This window comes from Melozone crissalis, unplaced genomic scaffold (assembly GCF_028551555.1).
Source record: "Melozone crissalis strain CALT ecotype California unplaced genomic scaffold, PUWL_Pcris_2 ptg000389l_1, whole genome shotgun sequence".
Classification (NCBI taxonomy): Eukaryota; Metazoa; Chordata; class Aves; order Passeriformes; family Passerellidae; genus Melozone; species Melozone crissalis.
Window position 1 is genome coordinate 48,338 of NW_026536128.1, and position 20,335 is coordinate 68,672.

The 20,335-nt window shown below is 62.7% G+C and overlaps 1 protein-coding gene across 2 annotated transcripts; it reads left to right on the plus strand.

Annotated features, from left to right (window-relative positions):
* The first annotated feature begins 560 nt into the window (after positions 1 to 560).
* DNM2 (dynamin 2) lies at positions 561 to 20,174 on the plus strand. 2 transcript variants are annotated; one of them, XM_054294924.1, is made up of 22 exons: positions 561 to 774; positions 5,090 to 5,163; positions 6,496 to 6,645; positions 6,758 to 6,961; positions 7,087 to 7,185; positions 7,440 to 7,600; positions 7,861 to 8,003; positions 8,241 to 8,376; positions 8,801 to 8,868; positions 9,308 to 9,446; positions 9,892 to 9,978; positions 10,073 to 10,143; positions 10,681 to 10,710; positions 11,813 to 11,864; positions 12,635 to 12,646; positions 14,612 to 14,725; positions 17,016 to 17,125; positions 17,270 to 17,381; positions 17,664 to 17,828; positions 18,330 to 18,562; positions 19,362 to 19,628; positions 20,046 to 20,174. In XM_054294924.1, exons 1-22 carry the CDS (start codon positions 614 to 616, stop codon positions 20,110 to 20,112), a joined length of 2,655 nt encoding a protein of 884 aa, XP_054150899.1. In that variant the 5' UTR covers positions 561 to 613; the 3' UTR covers positions 20,113 to 20,174. The 2 variants fall into 2 exon arrangements, with proteins under 2 accessions (XP_054150899.1, XP_054150900.1); XM_054294925.1 differs by lacking the exon at positions 10,681 to 10,710.
* Positions 20,175 to 20,335: the final 161 nt, after the last annotated feature.

Sequence of the window (20,335 nt, forward strand, 5' to 3'; positions counted from 1 at the left end):
ACACGGCGCTGGATTGTCACAGGAGGGCCGCGGAACACCGGGACGCCAGTGGGCGAGAAGGACTCGCTGACTAACGGCCGGCCGATTCACTGCGAGAGGGTTTCCGTTCCCTAGGATTCCTCTCTCCGTTGCATTGGCCAGCCCGCTCGGAGTGGCGGGCGCGCTGCCTAGCGGAAGGGAGGGCGGGGAGGGACAACGGGGCGGGCTGCCGGGGCTGCTCCGGGGCTGCGCGCCCGAGGGAAGCTCCGTCCGCCAATTCAATGGCGGAACCGGTGAGGGGCGGGACCGCGTCCCCGCCGCCTCAGCTGACACAGCAGCGCCACCTCCCATTGGCTGTGAGCGATGAGCGACGACCGAGAGACCAATAGAAAACGGGCTTTTCTTCCCGGTGCCGCCCTTTCGGATGATTGACAGCTCTCTGCTCCTATCAGCTCTGCGCGCACCGGTGACAGGCAGCCCAGCCGGCCAATGACGAGGCGCGCTGCGGGAGCGGGGCGGGCACGGCGGTGCCGGATGAGGAGACTCTGAGGGGAAGTTTGGCCGCCGCCGCCGCCGCGGGCCCCGTGAGGAGGAGCCGCCGCCGGGAGCGCGGGCCCGGCACCGCCGCGCCGCCATGGGCAACCGGGGCATGGAGGAGCTCATCCCGCTGGTCAACAAGCTGCAGGACGCCTTCAGCTCCATCGGGCAGAGCTGCCACCTCGACCTGCCGCAGATCGCCGTGGTGGGCGGGCAGAGCGCCGGCAAGAGCTCGGTGCTCGAGAACTTCGTGGGCCGGTGAGCGGCGGCGGCAATGGCGGGGAGGGCGGCGGCGGCGGGCCGGGGCGGCGGGAGCGGCGGGCGGCGCCACGGGCGTGCGGAGCGTTCGGGAATAGCGGCGGCGGCGTAAGGGCGCGGCCGGCGGGGCCGGGCCCGCGCTGCGCCAGCGGCGCACGGGCCGCGCAAACGGCGCAAGGGCCGCGCAAACGCCGCCGGCACCGGGACGGGGCTGGGACCGGGACGGGGGAGCCCTTCCCGTTCCTCCGAGCGCGGCCGCGCCCGCCGGAACGCGGCACTGACGGGACGGGCTCGGCTGAACGGGAACGGAACGGGAATGGAGCGGGGCGGGGCGGGGCGGGCGGTGGTGGCGGGGAGGGAGGGAGGGCTCGGGTCACGGCGGTCAATGGCGATGGGAGCGGGGGCTGAGCGGGTCCCGGAAGGACTCCGGGGTTCCGTGGGCGCTGCGGGCTCCCCGGTTCTCCCTGCTGGGTGCCGGTTCCGTGCCCGGGATCCCCCTCCCCGGAATTCCTCGGGAATGCCGAGCTGTGTGCGCCTTCCTCCCCACCATCACCATCCTCAGCGGCGGGGCTGCGCCCCGGAGATAGGAGCGGGGCTGGGACGGGCCCGGAGCCGAGCGTGGCCGCGCCGATAACGGGAGCGGAGCAGGGCGCGGGGGTCACCCCGAAATGCACAAACCCCGCGCCTGGCGGCCCCGGCACGGCCCTGCCCGAGCCCCGAGAAATCCATGGAGATCCAGAACGCCCCTCTCCGCCTTTGTGCGGGTCCGCTGCTCGCTCCGGCCGGGCCCGGCCCGTTCCTGCCGCCTCTGCTGCCCCGGTGCGGGGCTGGCGCTCCCTCAGCACCGGGCACCGGCAGGATCCCCTTGCCCGGTGTGCCTCCATCCCGCTCTCCTCTCAGCCTCTGCATTCCCAAAATTCCCAGCCATGGTTTTCCCGCTGTTTCAGGCTGTTCTGGGCATCCCTTCCTCTGGAAGTGCCCCATTGGGGCTCCAGTGGGGCTTTGCTTTCTCCACTGGATTCCTGTGGTGTGTTTGCAAGTGGATCCCAAATCCAGCCTGGGATCCATCGCTTTTCCCTTCTGTCCCAGCGCAGGCCAAATTCCCAGCCTGGATTTGGGCTTTCCCAGCAGTCAGGGTGGAATTATGGAGTTATTCCCATCCTGAATCCCTGGGGATTCTGGAGTTATTCCCATCCTGAATTCCCAGGAATTCTGAAGTTATTCCCCATCCTGAATTCAGGGTGGAATTTTGGAGTTATTCCCATCCTGAATCCCTGGCAATTCTGGAGTTATTCCCATCCTGAATCCCCTGGGGATTCTGGAGTTATTCCCATTCTGAGTCCCTGGGAATTCTGGAGTTATTCCCATCCTGAATCCCTGGCAATTCTGGAGTTATTCCCATCCTGAATCCCTGGGGATTCTGGAGTTATTCCCATCCTGAATCCCTGGGAATTCTGGAGTTATTCCCATCCTGCGTTCCTGGCAATTCTGGCACCCTTTAATTTAATTAAGTGCTGATGGAAAACCATCCCCGGTAATTAAACCCCTTTGTGTCACAGTGGGATCCATCCATCCGGGAATCCTTCCCCACCTCGTCGTGCTAATTAGGGTTAATTACAGCCCAGGGCCGTCCTTGGGAAGGGGGGGATGAGGAATACCGGCCTGGCCGTGTCCATGTGTCCGTCCCAGCCTCTGGGGGCAGTTCTGGGGCCGGGATTTTGCCCTGGATCACCAATTCCAGCCGGGATGGGCCGGGGCCTGGGGGCTGTTCCCTCTGTCCCAACGATCCGCGCGGATCCATGGAGCCGGGCTCGAAACTGCCCCTGGGGGTTGTTCCTCTCCATTTCTGCAGCTTTGCAGCTTCAGCTCGGTTTTCCCGAGCCACCAGCAAGCCTGGATCCTTGTTGGGAGGCCCTGGATCCATGTTGGGGGGCCTGGATCCGTGTTGGGGCCCCTGGATCCCTGTTGGGAGGCTCTGGATCCGTGTTGGGGGGCCTGGATCTGTGCTGGGGGGCCCTGGATCCGTGTTGGAATGCCCTGGATCCGTGTTGGGCGGCCTGGATCGTGTTGGGGGCCCTGGATCCGTGTTGGGGGGCCTGGATCTGTGTTGGGTGGCCATGGTCCCATTTCTGTGGGTTTTGTACCCTCAAAACACATGGAGAGATAATCCTGAGTGCCCAAAATCCCTTGGAGGGACCGGGAATTGGACTGGGAACCCTCTGGATCCATGGCTGAGCCTCAGTGGGCTGGGATTCCTCCATGTAATTTCTCTATGGGAAGGGCGAAAATCCCTTGGAGAGAGCTGGAATTGGGCTGGGAACCCTCTGGATCCATGGCTGAGCCTCAGTGGGCTGGAGTTTCCCCATGGAATTTCTCCCTGGGAAGGTTCTGGCCTCACTGGGACACCCTTGAGGGGTTGGGATCGGTGCTGGGGGGCCTGGAGCGCCCCAGTCCCTGAATTCCATGGGAGAAGCAGCGAGGGAACGACCTGGGATCGTCACCAGGGTTCTCTGTGGCCCCAGCACCGCTCTTTGGAGCCTTGTCCCGGCCCTGCTCTGACAAATCCCTGTCCCAGCCCTGCCCGGAGCCGTCTCTGGCCTGGGGGACAATGGAGCCCTTGTCCCCCGGGGGTGGGGACAGTCGCTGACCTCAATGGGGCTTTATGAGCCCGAGGAGAGCATGGGGATCCTTATCCTGCCTCAAGATTGTCCCCCAAAATGCCTCAGGGATCCCAGAGTGGGGCTGAGCCCCAGGGTTTGGGGTCAGTGGGGTTTGGGGACAGAGGGAGAGCTGAATCCCGTGGGAACAGGACAAGAGCAGTGGCCCATCCCGAGGGATTGGCTGTGAGGGTCCCACAGGTCTGGTGGGGCTGGGGGTAAATCCAGGGGTAAATCCGTGGGATTTGCCTCGGTGGGGTGGGAGCCATGGCCGGGGAAATCCAGGGAATCCCATCAGGAACGGGAAAGGAATAATTTGGAGTGACGTGGACCCAGGGTGAGGTGTTCTGGAAACCTGGAAACACACGGAGGTGTTTCCCCAGGGATTTTCTCGGCACTGGGAGCTCCCACGGCGCTCCTCCGCCCCGAGACCTTTGTCCCTGTGTCCCTTTGTCCCCTTGCGGGCCCTGGTCACACCTGAGCCCAGGTGGGAGGTGGCGGCAGCCGGGCGATGACGTCCCTGTGCACGTCACGGATCCTGCCCAGCCGGACACGGAGGGCACGGGGACACGGAGCTGGGTGGGGGCACCGCCACCGTCCCTGTCCGTCCTTCCTTCCGGGAGGCCCCTCCCTGCCCGCGGGGTCTGTCACCAAATTACCTGCATTACCCCGGGGTTGGGGCTGGGACAAGGGGATCACCTGGATTAGCCCGGGATTGGGGATGGGATGAGGGGATCACCTGGATTCCCTTGGGATAGGGGCTGGGAATCACATGGATTCCTCTGGGATCAGGGTTGGGACAAGGACATCACCTCATTTCCCCCAGGATTGGTGCTGGGAGCTGGGGATCACCTGGATTCCCCCAGGATCAGGGCTGGGAGCTGGGGATCACCTTGATTTGGGGCTAGGAGCTGGGGATCACCTCAATTCCCCTGGGATCGGGGCTGGGACGAGGAGGGAGCCGCAGAGCCGGAGGTGTCGGACCCCACTTTGTGTGAATCGCCCCGATCCCAACATTCCCGTCAGGATCGCCATTCCCTCTGGGATTCCCTCTGGGATCAGCAGGGCCGGGGGCACCTGGGGCCTCCCCGAGCTCCATCCCCGGGTCCATCGCACCTTTCCCCTCTTTCCCCGCCCGGGGCTGTCCCGGTTCTGCCCTTCCCGCCGGACCTGTCCTCCCGGCCGGGCAGGAAGTTCATTTCCGGCTGTCACCAGCCCTGCCGGGAATGCCCTGTCGGGGTGACACGGTCGGGGTGACACTGTCGGGGTGTCGTTGTTGTTGTTGGCGTGGCCGTGACGGCTGGGCCGGGCCGTTCCCGTCAGAGCCGCTCCCAGGCCGTTATCGGCGCCCGTTCCCAGCAGACGCTGCCCTGTCCCGGTCCCTGTCCCGGGCCCTGCTCGGGAAAGGGCGGTGACAGCCCCAGCCCAGGCTGGCCATTGCAGCACCGCCTGTTCCAGGCAAGATTCTCCCAAAAAAATCCTTCTGGGGAATTCTGTGTGAATTTCTTGCTTTCCTTGGGGCTCTGCCCTCCCAGGAGTATCCTGTTCTCTCCCAGAGCAGAGCAGGGATTGATCCCGTGTGTTCCCAGCCCTCTCCCAGCGCTGGAGGAATCAATAGCATTAATTCATTTATTGACCCATCCTTTCATCCCCTGCAGGGATTTCCTTCCCCGTGGCTCTGGGATCGTCACCCGCCGGCCTCTGATCCTGCAGCTCATCTTCTCCAAGACGGGTACGGGGCTGGAACACAGGGAAGGAGCTCGGTGTGAGCCCTGGGGTGTGCACACTGCTGCCCTCCCTCCCTCGGCTCCATCCGCTGCCCCCACGCTCCCACATTTCCCTGCTTATCAGGGAGGAATGTGTGGGAGAGCCCAGGGAATGCCTGGGAATGCAGGGGAGAGCCCAGGGAATGCCTGGGAATGCAGGGGAGAGCTCTGGGAATGCTTGGGAATGCAGGGGAGAGCTCTGGGAATGCAGGGGAGAGCCCAGGGAATGCCTGGGAATGCAGGGGAGAGCTCTGGGAATGCAGGGGAGAGCCCAGGGAATGCCTGGGAATGCAGGGGAGAGCTCTGGGAATGCAGGGGAGAGCCCAGGGAATGCCTGGGAATGCAGGGGAGAGCTCTGGGAATGCAGGGGAGAGCCCAGGGAATGCCTGGGAATGCAGGGGAGGCCACAGGAAAACCGAGGAACGCCGAGCTGGCCGTGGGGGCGACTCCTTTTCCCAGCCAGGTTCCCTTGGCTGCCATCAGCCATCCCGATACCCGGGGAGATCTCCTTGGTCCCCTTCACCTTGAGCGGCCAGGCCAAACCTTCCCTGGGCGTGGGTGAGCCCCTGGTGCCCTCCTGGGGGCTGAGCGGGGCTGGGAAGAGCCGGTTTTGGGGCCATGGGAGGGTTGGTGAGGGCTGAGCAATGAGGAATGAGGTGTCTGGGATGGTTCCAGCCCTGGCAGCGCTGAGGTTTCCGCTCTGCCCACACTGAGGGAAGGAGGAAGGAAGTTGCACCATCCCAGCGGCCGCAGCCTGGCCCCACAGCTGCTGAAATCCCTTTTATGGGGCAGATTGGCATCCAGGGGAGCTCCTGGGGGTCCTGCAGCCCCTTCTTGGGATCCTGCAGCCCCTCCTGGGTGTCCTGCACCCCTTCCCCATGTCCTGAGGCCCCTCCTGGGTGTCCTGCAGCCCCTCCTGGGTGTCCTGCACCCCTTCCCCATGTCCTGAGGCCCCTCCTGGGTGTCCTGAGGCCCCTCCTGGGTGTCCTGCACTCCTTCCCCATGTCCTGCAGCCCCTTCCCCATGTCCTGAGGCCCCTCCTGGGTGTCCTGAGCCCCTTCTTGGGGTCCTACAGCCCTTCCTGGGTGTCCTGCAGCCCCTCCTGGGTGTCCTGAGCCCCTTCCCCATGTCCTGCAGCCCCTTCCCCACATTTCTCACACATCTCCCCAGCTCCCCTGCCCTGCTCAATCGTCATCTCCCCGAACATTCTTTGTTTCTCACACTCCCCATTTTCACACTCCCCGTTTCTCACACTCCCCGTTTCTCACACTCCCTGTTTTTCACACTCCCAATCCCAGAATATGCCGAGTTCCTGCACTGCAAGTCCAAGAAGTTCACGGATTTCGACGAGGTGCGGCAGGAGATCGAGGCGGAGACCGACCGGGTGACGGGCACCAACAAGGGCATCTCCCCCGTGCCCATCAACCTGCGCGTGTACTCGCCCCACGGTGAGGGAAGGCCCCAGAAAACGGGGAGGATCTGGGGAAATGCGGGGGTTCTGGGGCCCTGCGGGAGCCAGCGCATCGGGGTCCCCCCTTCAGCCCGTCCGTGTCCCCCCAGTGCTGAACCTGACCCTGATCGACCTGCCCGGGATCACCAAGGTGCCCGTGGGGGACCAGCCGCAGGACATCGAGTTCCAGATCCGCGACATGATCCTGCAGTTCATCAGCAGGGAGAGCAGCCTGATCCTGGCCGTCACCCCGGCCAACATGGACCTGGCCAACTCGGACGCGCTCAAGATGGCCAAGGAGGTGGATCCGCAGGGTGAGGGACGGGCAGCGCTGCCTCGGCCTCCTCTTCATCCTCCACCCTCCTCATCCTCCTCTCCTCTCCATCCCGTGGGTGCCCGTTGTGCTGGGGTTCACTGGGACCGACCCTTGTCCCCACAGGCCTGAGGACCATTGGGGTCATCACCAAGCTGGATCTGATGGACGAAGGCACCGACGCCCGGGACGTGCTGGAGAACAAACTGCTGCCCCTGCGGAGAGGTACGGCCTGGCCTGCTCACCTGTGTGCCCTGTGTGCCCCTCAGGTCACTGTGTGTGTGCGCCCTGTGTCCCCTCAGGTCACTCTGTGTGTCCCCAGTGTCCCTCCCTGGCTCCCCCCATGTCCCCCAATGTCCCCGTGTGCCCTCCCCCTGTCCTCCTGGTGCCATCCCCTCCTGGCCCCGCGCTGTCCCCAGTGTCCCCAATGTCCCCGGGTGCCATCCCCTCCTGGCCCCACGCTGTCCCCTCCGTGCCAGGCTACATCGGGGTGGTGAACCGCAGCCAGAAGGACATCGATGGCAAGAAGGACATCAGGGCTGCGCTGGCTGCAGAGCGCAAATTCTTCCTGTCACACCCGGCCTACCGGCACATGGCCGAGCGCATGGGCACGCCGCACCTGCAGAGGGTGCTCAACCAGGTGGGACTGCCATTCCTGCTGGAAATGGGGAATTTTCTATGTGGGACAGCCCATTCCCGCCTGGAAAATCAGAATTTTCTGGGTTGGACAGCCCATTCCCACTGGAAAAGTGGAATTTTCCCACCTGGAAAAGTGGAATTTCCAGGTGGGACAGCCCCTTCCCACCTGGAAAATCAGAATTTTCCGTGTGGATCTCCATTCCCACCTGGAAAATCAGAATCTCCCGGTCTCCCGGCTGAGTTTTCCGCATCCCCCTGCAGCAACTGACCAACCACATCCGGGAGTCGCTGCCCTCGCTGCGCAGCAAGCTGCAGAGCCAGCTGCTGTCCCTGGAGAAGGAGGTGGAGGAGTACAAGAACTTCCGACCCGACGACCCCGCCAGGAAAACCAAAGCCCTGCTGCAGTGGGTGCCTCTCCAGAGGGGATTCCCAGGGGGATTTGTCCTTCCCAGATGGGGGAACGGGCTCGGGAAGGGCTGGGATTGCTGTCCCTGCAGGGGAGGGAGGGATGGATGGGGAAAACCTGCTGGGAATGTGGGCTCTGTCCCTCCCGTACAGAAAAAATGGGATTTGCACTTCTCCCAGCCCAGCTGGGGGAATTAGGGCATTTTTGCTCCCTCATTCCCGTTTCCCTGCCCCAGGATGGTGCAGCAGTTCGGGGTGGACTTTGAGAAGAGGATCGAGGGCTCGGGGGACCAGGTGGACACTCTGGAGCTCTCCGGGGGCGCCAGGATCAACCGGATTTTCCACGAGAGGTTTCCCTTCGAGCTGGTCAAGGTGAGGATGGGGGGTCCCTGGGGGCTTCTCCGACCCAAACAACCCCTGACCCCGTAAAAATCCCAAAATTTGGGGCTGGTAAAACAGCAGGGGCTGCAGGGATGGTCCGTGCTTCTGGTGTGGGTCCTGTGTGGCTGCTGGACAGTGGGACAGTCCTGATTTCTGATTTTTGATTCCTAATTTCTGATTCCTCATACCTGATTCCTGATTGATTCCCAATTTCTGATTCCTGATTTCTGAATCCTCACTGATTCCTGATTTCTGATTCCTGATTTCTGTTTACTGATTTCTGATTCCTCATTGATTCCTGAATTGATTCCTGATTCCTGATTGATTTCTGATTCCCAATTCCTGATTGATTTCTGGTTTTTGATTCCTGATTGATTCCTAATTCCTGATGATTCCCGATTCCCTCTCCCCGCAGATGGAATTTGACGAGAAGGACCTGAGGCGGGAGATCAGCTACGCCATCAAGAACATCCACGGGGTGAGGCAAGTACCCCCACAGCTCCTTCCTGGGCACCATTCCCGACCCAGGCTGCCAGGGAAAGCTGGGCAGGGCCCTCCTGGAGGAGGGATTTCCTCTGCTGAGCAGGAGATTGTTCTCCAGGAGCAGAATTGCTCCCTGGGGGCAGGAACTGCCTCTCCCAGCGCTGGGAGTCGCTCCCTGGGATGGGGCTCTGTCTCAATCCCACCCCAATCCCATCCCAAAGCTGGGAATCGCTCTCTGGGATGGGGCTCTGTCCCAGTCCCACCCCAATCCCACCCCAATCCCATCCCAAAGCTGGGAATCGCTCTCTGGGATGGGGCTCTGTCCCAGTCCCACCCCAATCCCACCCCAAAGCTGGGAATCGCTCTCTGGGATGGGGCTCTGTCCCAGTCCCACCCCAATCCCATCCCAACCCCGCTTTTGCCTCTCCCTGGGCTCCAGGACGGGGCTGTTCACGCCAGACCTGGCCTTCGAGGCCATTGTGAAGAAGCAGGTGGTGAAGCTGAAGGAGCCGTGCCTGAAATGTGTGGATCTGGTGATCCAGGAGCTCATCAACACCGTGCGCCAGTGCACCAGTAAGGTACTGGTCAGCCCAGTGACACCAGCGGGGACTGGTCAGGCCGGGGACAGGGAGGGACTGGCCACCAGTAAGGTACTGGTCAGCCCAGTGCTGGGGTTCCGTGGGGTTTGGTGTGGTTTGGTGGGATTTGGTGGGGTTTGATGGGTTTGGTGTGAACTGGCAGGGTTTGGTGGGATTTGGTGTGGTTTGGTGGGATTTGGGTGGGATTTGATGGGATTTGGTGGGATTTGGTGGGGTTTGGTGTGGTTTGGCAGAGTTTCGTGGGGAGTGGTGGAATTTGCTGGGGTTTGGTGGGGATTGGTTGAGGTTTGGCAGGGTTTGGTGGGGTTTGCTGAGGTTTGGTGGGGAGTGGTGGAGTTTGGCAGGGTTTGGTGGGGTGCTGCTCCCCTTGGAGCTGCCTGCCTCCATCCCACTCGTTCTTCCCAACCCTTTTCCCCTTTTCCAGCTGGGCTCGTACCCCAGGCTGCGGGAGGAGACCGAGCGCATCGTCACCACCCACATCCGCGAGCGGGAGGGCAAAACCAAGGACCAGGTCAGCCCCAGCCCACCCCCAGAGCGGGAATTCACCCCAAAATCCCATTTACAATCCCATTTCTCCCCTTTTCCCTGACTCCTGCTTCCCCCAGATCCTGCTGCTCATCGACATCGAGCTCTCCTACATCAACACCAACCACGAGGATTTCATCGGCTTTGCCAAGTGAGTCCTTTCCCAGGGGGACAGTCCCCACATCCCCCCATGGCCTGGGGGCTGTGCTAGCCTTGAGGGGGACACTGGAGTCCCCACAGCCCCCCAGCACCCATTGCCTCAGGTCTGGGCTCTGGGAAAGGGGCTGGGAAAAGCTCCAGCCTCAGGAATTGGGGTGCTGGGGCTGTTGGAGCCACCCTGGAGCTGCCCTGGGGCAGGAATTGCTCCCTGTGCCCTCTGTCCCTCCTCATCCTCTCCCCTGCCAGGGCGGGGCTCTCCTGCCCCCTTCCCTTGACTCTCCCTGGTGTTTTCCAGCCCCAAACCTCCGGGAAGCTCCCAGACTCCGGCTCAGGGCGCTGGAGCCCACCCTCCCCTGCCCCTTCAATTCCCACCCTCCTCCTCCTCCTCCTGTTTTTTCTTCTCTTTTCCCCCTTTTTTCTCTCTTTCCTCTCGGGTCACACTCCCTGCTCTCCTCCTGCTCTCTGCTGTTCCCCCCGGATCCGTCACCTCTCTCTGTCTCTGGACTCTGCTGCTCCTCTCCTGCCCCAGCTGTTTCACTGAGCAGCACGTGGCCAGCGGGTGGGTACCGGGGCAGCTGCCCCTGCCCGGGGCACCCCGAGGGGCAGCTCCCCCTTCCAGGGCACCCCAGAGCTTCCCTGGGGGCTGGGGGGGCTCCCCTTGGGTGTGGGATCCTGGAGCTTCTCCCAGTTCAGCCTTGGAATTGGGAACCTGGGACTTTTTCCGGTGGATCTGGGAATCAGGGAGGTTCTCCTCCCAGTTCAGCTTTGGATTTGGGATCCTGGGAGCTTTTCCCTCACATTTGGGAGCCAGAGAACTCCTCCTCTGGATTCAGGAGCTGGGTTGTTTCCCCTCCCAGCACAACTGGGAGCCTGGAGCTTCTCTCCCAGTCCAGCCTTGGGTTTGGGATCCCAGAGCTTCTCTCCCAGTTCAGCTTTGGAACTGGGATCCTGGAGCTTCTCCTTGGTTTGGGATCCTGGAGCTTCTCCTTGGTTTGGGATCCTGGAGCTTCTCCTTGGTTTGGGATCCCGGAGCTTTTCCTTGGTTTGGGATCCCGGAGCTTTTCCTTGGTTTGGGATCCTGGAGCTTCTCCTTGGTCTGGGATCCTGGAGCTTCTCCTCCCCGTCCATCTGGAGCTCCCCCAGCTCAGCCCTGCCCGGGGTCCAGGAGGAGCCGTCGGGCTCGGGGCAGGCAGGGAGGGCTCCCCAGAGCCCCCAGAGCCCCCAGAGCCCAGGGTGGGAGCGCCCCCTCCCCGTGTGCCGCTGTCCCGGCGGGACTCTAACGGATTTCCCGGATTTTGTTCCCGCTCCTGACTAACGGTTCCGCCCCTCGGTGCTCAGGAGAGACAGGTAGCTTTTCCCTCTGGTGCAGGTAATGCTGAATCCCAGTCCTGACCCCACCCAGGGGGAATTTTGGGTGTTTCTGGAAGCTCCTGGTCCTCGGTGGTCGGAATTCCCTCGGGAATCTGCAGCCTCTCCTCCCCCTGGAGTCCTGGGAGTCCCGAGGAGGAGATCCCGGTGTCCCATCCCCTCTCTGTGCGCTCTGTCCTGGGCAAACCTCGGGAGAAACCTCGGGAAGGGGCTCTGGAATTCCACCCCTCGGATCAGCTCCTCGCCTTCCTCTTCCTCACCTCAAAATCCCATTTTTTCCCCCTTTTCCCCAGCGCCCAGCAGCGGAACACTCAGATCAACAAGAAGAGAGCGATCCCAAACCAGGTACAGCCAGAAACTCCTGGAATTCCTCCTCATCCTCCTCCTCATCCTCCTGCTCCGAGCCAGGCAGGGGGGTCCAACCCCATCCACAAACGCTGACAGCCAAGGGCTTGGGAAAAGCAGAGTGGGAGAGGAATTCCTGCCTGAAAACTGCAGGATTTGGGACAAAACGGGCGGGAGGGGCAGCCCTGGAGAGGGGCGTGAGGGACTGGAAACCAGGAGGACCCCGGGGTGACCCTGGAGTGTCCCAGGAGGGCCCTGGGGTGTCCTCACAGCACCCTGGGGTGCCCCAAGATGACCCTGGGGTGTCCCAGGAGGACCCGAGGGTGTCCCAAGATTACACTGGGGTGTCCCCACAGCACCCTGGGGTGTCCCAGGAGAGCCCTGGGGTGTCCCAGGACGTCCCTGAGATGTCCCAGGATGACCCCGGGGTGTCCCCACAGCACCCCAGGGTGTCCCCACAGCACCTCAGGGTGTCCCCACAGCCGTGTCCCCCCAGCCCCGCTCCCAGGGGGTGTTGGGGTGAGCAGGAGCTGCCCTGCCCTGCCCTGCCCTCGCTCCCCCCGGAGCCGCTCCGAGGGATTAACGCTGGGAATGACCATTAATAGCATGTAACGGGTTTTCTTCTGCTGTTTTTCCGCCTTTTCCTCCCTTTTATTTTTTTTTTTGTGCTTCCCGCTCTCTCCCTCTCCTGTCATTTCCTTCCCTGTCCCGTCTCCTTTTCCTGCTTTTTTCTGTTTGTGTTTTTCCCCCTTAATTTTGCACGCCCAAAGGGGGAGATCCTGGTAAGTACCACGGAGCGGGGTCGTGCTGGGACAGCGCCCGGCCCTGCCAGGAGCAGCACCCCAAAAACCCCAAAACACCCCAAAAACACCCCAAAAACACCAGCCCCACTGCCCAGGATGGAGGAGGCTGGTGGGAACAGGGGATGGAATTCCCAGAGGGAGCAGCCGGGTTTGCCAGGGGGGACAAACCCAAATTCCCAATTCCAAATGCTGGGATTCCCAAATTTGGGATTCGGGAGGCCAAAATCTCTTTGATTCAGCCCAGAATAGTTGGGGTGAGGGGGGGTGAGATTTCCTTAATTCCTCTGGGAACAAACGGAGGGAAGGGCTGGGAGTTGATTTCTCCCCCAAATTCCCTTTTTTGGAGGGATTCATTTCTCCCCCAAATTCCCTTTTTTGGAGGGATTTGGGGTTCAGCCCTGCCCTAATTGCCAGAATTCCCAACCTGGCTGCTCCAAGCCCACAGAGCTCCTCCCTCCTGGCACAGGGAGGGCAGAATTCCCTGTTTGGGGGGTCCCGGGGGTCCCAACCCCTCTGCGCCCCCCAGACCCTGTCCCTGCTTTGGGAACGTGGGAGTGTCTGAGAGGGAATCCTTCCCAACCCCATTTGGGATTTACAGGGCAGGAAAATTGGGAAAATGGCGCGGATCCTGCTCTGGATGCAGCTGGGATGGCAGAGCTGAAATGTTTTATAAATGATTTATTCTCCCAAAATTTTATTCCATGGAGCTGCTGCTCCTCCCCAGCAGGGTTTGTGCCCCCTGTTATTCCCTGGATCCCCCTCTCAGACCCGGCCCTTTCCCGGCTCTTCAGACACTCCCAGGTCCCCTGGAAGCTCCCGGGGACCCCCGGAGCTCCGGGCGGGGCCGTTCCCCCCCTCGGGGCCGTTCCCCCCCTCGGGATCGCGGCGCGAAGGGCGGAGAGCTGGGAACTGGGGAGGGGAGCCCCAAAACCGTCCCTGCTTTCACCAGAATCCATCGGTTTTAAAGGAACCTCCTCCCCGCTGCTCCTGGGCTGTTCCCGGGGCTCCAGCTGCACAGACCCTCTCCCTGTTCCATGGAACCCCTCAAAATTCCCCCCTCTCCCTTTCCCTGCTCTCCCCTTGTTCCTTTCAGCCCCTTTTCCTCACGACCCCTTTTCCCAATAACCCTCCAAGCCCCCCCGACCCCTCTGGCTCTGCCCCCATCCCTTTCCCAATCCCTGATCCTCCCTCTCCCCATTCCCGCCCCGGTTCCTTTAAAACCCGCTCGGATCCAATTCCGGGGTGGTTCCCAGACGGGAATGGGGACCTGGGAGGTGAAACCCCCTCCCCACAATTCCCGGCTCTGGGAGGTGAAATCCCCCTGCCTGTCCCCTCAATTCCGGGGTTTTCGGAGGTGAAACCCCCTCCCCACAATTCCGGCTCTCCGTCCTTCCCGTGCCCGCAGCTCCGGCTTCGCTCCTTCCTCCCCCCCGGGCTCTGCCGCGGCTCCTGCGCTGGAAAACCGGGAAACCGACCCCAAACCCTCCCCGGGGAGGGGCCCGGGACCCCCGGGGATCGCGGGGAGCCACGGCAGAGGCTCCGTGTCTGACCCGGCTCCGTGTCCGACCCGGCTCGGGGATCCCGTGTCCAACCCGGCCCGGGAGCCCCGGGGGTCCCGTGTCCAACCCGGCTCCGTGTCTAACCCGGCTCTGCCCCTGCCCAGCGCTGCTCCCGCTCCGGCCGCGCTTCCCGCTGAGCCCCAGCACTAACCCGGGATGGGCTGGGATAGCCCGGGATAGCCCCGGGATGGGCTGGGATGGCTCCGGGATCACTGTCGGATCCAGCTGTGGGCTCCAGCTGTGGGATCGCTGTGGGATCTGGCTGTGGGATAACTGGGCTCCAGCTGTGGATCCAGCTGCGGGATCCAGCTGTGGATCCAGCTGCGGGCTCCAGCTGTGGATCCAGCTGTGACCGGTCCGTCCCTCCCCGCCCCGGGTGCCGCAGGTGATCCGCCGGGGCTGGCTCACCATCAACAACATCAGCATCATGAAGGGCGGCTCCAAGGAGTACTGGTTCGTGCTCACGGCCGAGTCGCTCTCCTGGTACAAGGATGAGGAGGTACGGGCACAAAAACGGGGGAAATCTCGGGTTCCCGGAAAAAAAACGGGGAAAATCTGAGATTTTGGAGGGGGAAACGGGGGAAATCTGGGATTTTGGGGCTCCGAGGGGAAAAATGGGGGAAATCTGGGGTTCCAGAGAGAAAAACACAGAAAATCCAGGATTCCTGGGACTCCAGAGGGAAAAAACAGGGAAAATCTGGATTCTGGGGGGGGGGGAAACAGGGAAAATCTAGGATTCCGGGGCAAGAAATGGGGAAAATTGGGGTTCCAGAGAGAAAAATGGGGAAATTCAGGGTTCCAGAGGGAAAAACGGGGAAAATCTGGGGTTTCTGGAGTTCTGAAGGAAAAGAAATGGGATGTGGGGAGGGAATCTGTGATTCCTGGGAGGAGGATCCTTGGGATGGGGGGTGATTAGTGCTCAGGGTTAATTATCACCAGATCAGATCCTGAATTCCCCATCCCAAACCTCTGCAGTCACATTCCAGCCAGGAATGCTGGGCCTGGAGGGAGCTGGGATGTGATTCCTCAGGGGTGCTGCAGACCCCCCCCTCATTCCCAAAGTGATTCCCCAGGGCTCTCCAGACCCCCCCTCAGGGCTCTCCAGACCCCCCCTCATTCCCAAAGATTCCTCAGGGTTTCCCCAGGAGGGGCCGGGGCAGCTCCAGCCCCTCCCTGGAGGTTTTGGCTTTCCCACCCTTCCCTTCCCTCCCCTGCCGATCCCGCTCCTCCCCTCGGGGGTCTGGGGGCCCTTCCCGGGCTCGGGGGGGCTCTGGAGGGGCCGCAGCCCACACAGGCTCAGGGGAGGACACACGGACACAGCACAGTTTATTATTTCCCGGGAATCTCCAGGCTCGGTTTGCGGAGCCCATCCCGCGTTTCCTTTGTTCCTCCGGCCTCTTCCAGGGAAAGGCAAAGCCCCGCAGCCCCCCCGGACCCCCTGAACCCCCCAAATTTACCCCCCCCGAGCCCTCGGAGCCCTCCCGGTTTCCTGCGGGGCCTCTCGGGGGGGAAGGAACGAGCGGAGCAGCCTCGGGATGAATGAGGCTCTGTCTGTGCTCGTCCCGCCGGCTCCGAGCGATCCCGGACCCCCAAAATCCCCAAAATCCGGGGATACAGACAGGGCACGGACCCCCAAAATCCTCAAAAAACGGGGATACAGACAGGGCACGGACCCCCAAAATCCGGGAATACCGATGGGGCACGGTCCCCCTCGGGGATACCGACAGGGAAATCCCAGCAAAAATCTTCGGGATGGGCTGGGAAAGGCCGGGAAGGGAGAGGAGCGATTCCCGGGAAGGGGCAATTCCCAAAAAGGGGCAATTCCTGGGAAGAGAAGGGGGCAATTCCCAGGAAGGGAAAGGGGTGATTCCCAGGAAAGGGGGCAATTCCTGGGATGGGAAAGGGGCACGATTCCTGGGGAAGGAGAGATTCCCAAAAAGGGGCAATTCCCAGGAAGGGAAAGGAAGAATTCCCAGGAAAAGGGGGTGATTCCCAAAAAGGTGGAATTCCTGGGAAAGGAGAGATTCCCAAAAAGGGACAATTCCCAGGACGGGGCAATTCCCAATTCCCTCTTACCTGTGGCAGCTGAGCTCCGGCGCCGCCCGCGCCGGCGTAACCAATGTGCAGACTACTGTACATCCCTTCCCACCTGAACAGGTAGTCTGAACACTGGGAACGCCGGCCCGGCTCTCCCATCCGTCCATCCATCCGTCCATCCATCCGTCCATCCATCCATCCCCCTGGGGGGTCCTGCCCCCTCCCCTCGGGGGTCCCGGGCTGTTTTGGGGGGGGTCCCGTCCCTGGCCGTGCCTTTGTCTGGTCCTGACGTGGCAGCGAATCCCGAGTCCCGGCCGGAGCAGCTCTGTGGGTTTGTCAGGAAATGGTGTGGGGAGGGGGCCGGGCCCGGGTTCGTGGCCTCTCCACAAAGGCCAACGTCACTTTTTGGGACCATCTGGAGACAAAAGTGGAGCTGGAGCTGCTCCTAAGCGGTTCCAGATGTGGCCGTGGCGGCGGGGCCCCGGCTGGAAGCGGCTCCCGGGCTCCTCCGGCCGCGTTCCTGGGGAGCTGGGCTGGAGCTGGGTGGGCTCTGGGGGTCCAGCCCCATCCCAGATCCCAGAGCAGCCCCCACGGGGATCCCTGATCCCTCCCGGAGCGAGTCCCCATCCCAGCCCCACGGGGTGAGCCGTTCCCAGCGGGAGTTTGGGGTCTGCAGTTCCCAAAGCCGGGTTTGTTCCCTCTCCTCGGCCCTCAGGACGCTGATCCCCGCTTCCCTCTCGTCCCTTTCCCAGGAGAAGGAGAAGAAGTACATGCTGCCTTTGGACAACCTGAAAATCAGGGATGTGGAGAAGGGATTCATGTCCACCAAACACATCTTTGCCATCTTCAACACGGAGCAGAGGTGGGGACTCCTCCTGCTGTGCTCAGGGATTGCCCTTCCCTCGCTCCTTGGGGCTGGGCTCCTGCAGGGGGTTCTCCACCATTCCCCCCGGGGTTCCTCGGGGATCTGGGGCTCCCCTGACCCCAAACCCCTCCGGCCCCGCAGGAACGTGTACAAGGACCTGCGGCAGATCGAGCTGGCCTGCGACTCGCAGGAGGACGTGGACAGCTGGAAAGCCTCCTTCCTGCGGGCAGGGGTCTATCCTGAGAAGGACCAGGTGGGTGTGAGCGCCACGGGGCTGGGAGCAGCCTGGAGCACCCCAGGGTGCCCTGGAGATGGAGGGTGGGATCCTGGAGAGGGAGGGTGGGATCCCCGGGGTGCTGCTGGGGGGATCCCGGTGGTTCCGGGCTGTGGAATGACCCCAAGGATGGGAGTGGGGCTGGGAACAGGCTCCGGAACGACCCCAAAGGTGGGAATGGGGCCAGACAAGCCCTCCTGCAGCAGGGGGACCCCTCCTGCCCCCCCTGCCCCCAGGGCTGACCCTGCCCTGCCCCTGCAGACGGAGAGCGAGGACGGCGCCCAGGAGAACACCTTCTCCATGGACCCGCAGCTGGAGAGGCAGGTGGAGACCATCCGCAACCTCGTGGACTCCTACGTGGGGATCATCAACAAATCCATCCGGGACCTCATGCCAAAGACCATCATGCACCTCATGATCAACAATGTGAGGGGAAAAGGGGCTGGGGAGGGGGAAAAGGGGATGGGGAGGGGGGAAAAGGGGATGGGAGCAGGGAAAAGGGGTTGGAGGATATGGAAAAGAGTCTGGAGAGCTGTGGGACCAGTTGGAGAGCCTCAGCCTGGAAAAAGGAGGCTCCAGGGGGATCTCCCAGCTCCTGACAATTCCCTGGAAGGAGGCTGGAGCCAGCCAGGGGCTGATCCTCCCTCCCAAAGGGGACAGGACAAGGGGAAACGGCCTCAAGCTGTGCCAGGGGAGGTTTGGGCTTGATTTGGGGAGAATTGTGGAGTTTTCCAGGGTGGCACAGGGTGTGGTGTCCCCTCCTTGGGGAACTGCCTCAGAGCCGTGCAGGTGGCACCTGGGGACACCAACCAGGACAGGCCCCATCCCAAAAACTCTGCTTCCCACCCCAATCTGCCCCAATTCCCCCAAACCAGAGCGCTCAAACCCCCTCAGCAGCGCCTCCCATCCCATCCCATCCCTTCCCAGACCAAGGATTTCATCCACTCGGAGCTGCTGGCCTTCCTGTACTCGTCGTCGGACCAGGGCAGCCTGATGGAGGAGTCGGCGGAGCAGGCGCAGCGCCGGGACGAGATGCTGCGCATGTACCACGCGCTCAAGGAGGCGCTGGCCATCATCGGCGACATCAGCACCAGCACCGTGTCCACGCCCGTGCCCCCGCCCGTGGACGACACCTGGCTGCAGCCCGGCGCCGGCCACAGGTGCGCGTGGGCACGGGGGGGTCCCTGGGGGGGTTTGGGGGGCTTGGGGTGGTCTGTGGGGGGCTGGAGGGGTTTCCAGAGGGGTTTGGGGTGTTCCCAAGAGGTTCCCAGAGGGATTGAGGTTGTTTTCAGCAGGATTGGGGTACTCCCATGGGTGTTGGGGTGTTCCCAGGGGGATTCTTGTTGCTCCCAGTGGGGGTGGAGTCATCCCATCCCGTGTCCATCCCAGTGACCAATCCCAGCCCCACTGACCGTTCCCATCCCGTGTCCATCCCTCCCACTGACCGTTCCCATCCCGTGTCCATCCCACTGACCATTCCCATCCCATGTCCATCCCACTGACCATTCCCATCCCATGTCCATCCTACTGACCATTCCCATCCCATGTCCATCCATCCCACTGACCATTCCCATCCCGTGTCCATCCCACTGACCGTTCCCATCCCGTGTCCATCCATCCCACTGACCATTCCCATCCCGTGTCCATCCTACTGACCATTCCCATCCCATGTCCATCCATCCCACTGACCATTCCCATCCCGTGTCCATCCCACTGACCATTCCCATCCCGTGTCCATCCTACTGACCATTCCCATCCCGTGTCCATCCCACTGACCATTCCCATCCCATGTCCATCCATCCCACTGACCATTCCCATCCCGTGTCCATCCATCCCACTGACCATTCCCATCCCGTGTCCATCCCACTGACCATTCCCATCCCGTGTCCATCCATCCCACTGACCATTCCCATCCCGTGTCCACCCCAAATGACCAATTACACCCCCATTCCGTTCCAGCCCGCCCCCGCAGCGCCGGCCGCCCTCGGCCCTGCTGCCCCCCGGCCGCCCCCCGTCCCTGCGCGCCCCGGCCCCGGGGCCGCCGCTGCTGCCGCTGCCCGGGGGGGCCCCGCCCGGCCCCGGGCCCGCCCCGCCCGCCTTCGCCGCGCCCCCCATCCCGTCCCGCCTCGGCCCCTTCGCCGCCGCCAGCGACCCCTTCACGGCCCCGCCCCAGATCCCCGCCCGGCCCGCGCGCATCCCGCCCGGCATCCCGCCCGGCGTGCCCAGGTGAGACCCACGCGGGGGCGGGTGGGATTGTACTGGGATTGCACTGGGATCCACTGGGGAGGGCTGGGATTATACTGGGGAGGGTGGGATTATACTGGGATTACACTGGGATCCACTGGGATTGCACTGGGATCCATTGGGACTACACTGGGATTACACTGGGGAGGACTGGGACACAGTGGGATTGCACTGGGAGATGCTGGGGAGGGCTGGGGATCCACTGGGATTATACTGCAGAGGGCTGGGACCCACTGGGATCCACCAGGGTCTCACTGGGATCCATTGGGGTCTCACTGGGGTGGGCTGGGGTCTCACCAGGATCCGCTGGGGTGGGCTGGGGTCTCACTGGGGTCCCTCAGGGTCTCACTGGGACCCCCCAGGCCCCCCCTGCTCCCTCAGCCCCCCGTTCCCCCACAGGAGGCCCCCGGCGGCCCCGAGCCGCCCGACCATCATCCGCCCTGCCGAGCCCTCCCTGCTGGATTAACCCGGGATCCGCGGGATCCGCACCCTGCCCCGTGCCACCAACGGCGCCCCGCAGCGGGAGAAACGGGGAGAAACGGGAAAAGTGGGGAAATAACAACCCAGAGCCAGCCCGGAGATCCCGGGGCTGATCCTGGGGTGATCCCAAATCCGGGGCTGATCCTGGATCCCATCCCGGGGTGATCCCAGATCTTGGGGCTGATCCTGGGGTGATTCTAAATCCGGGG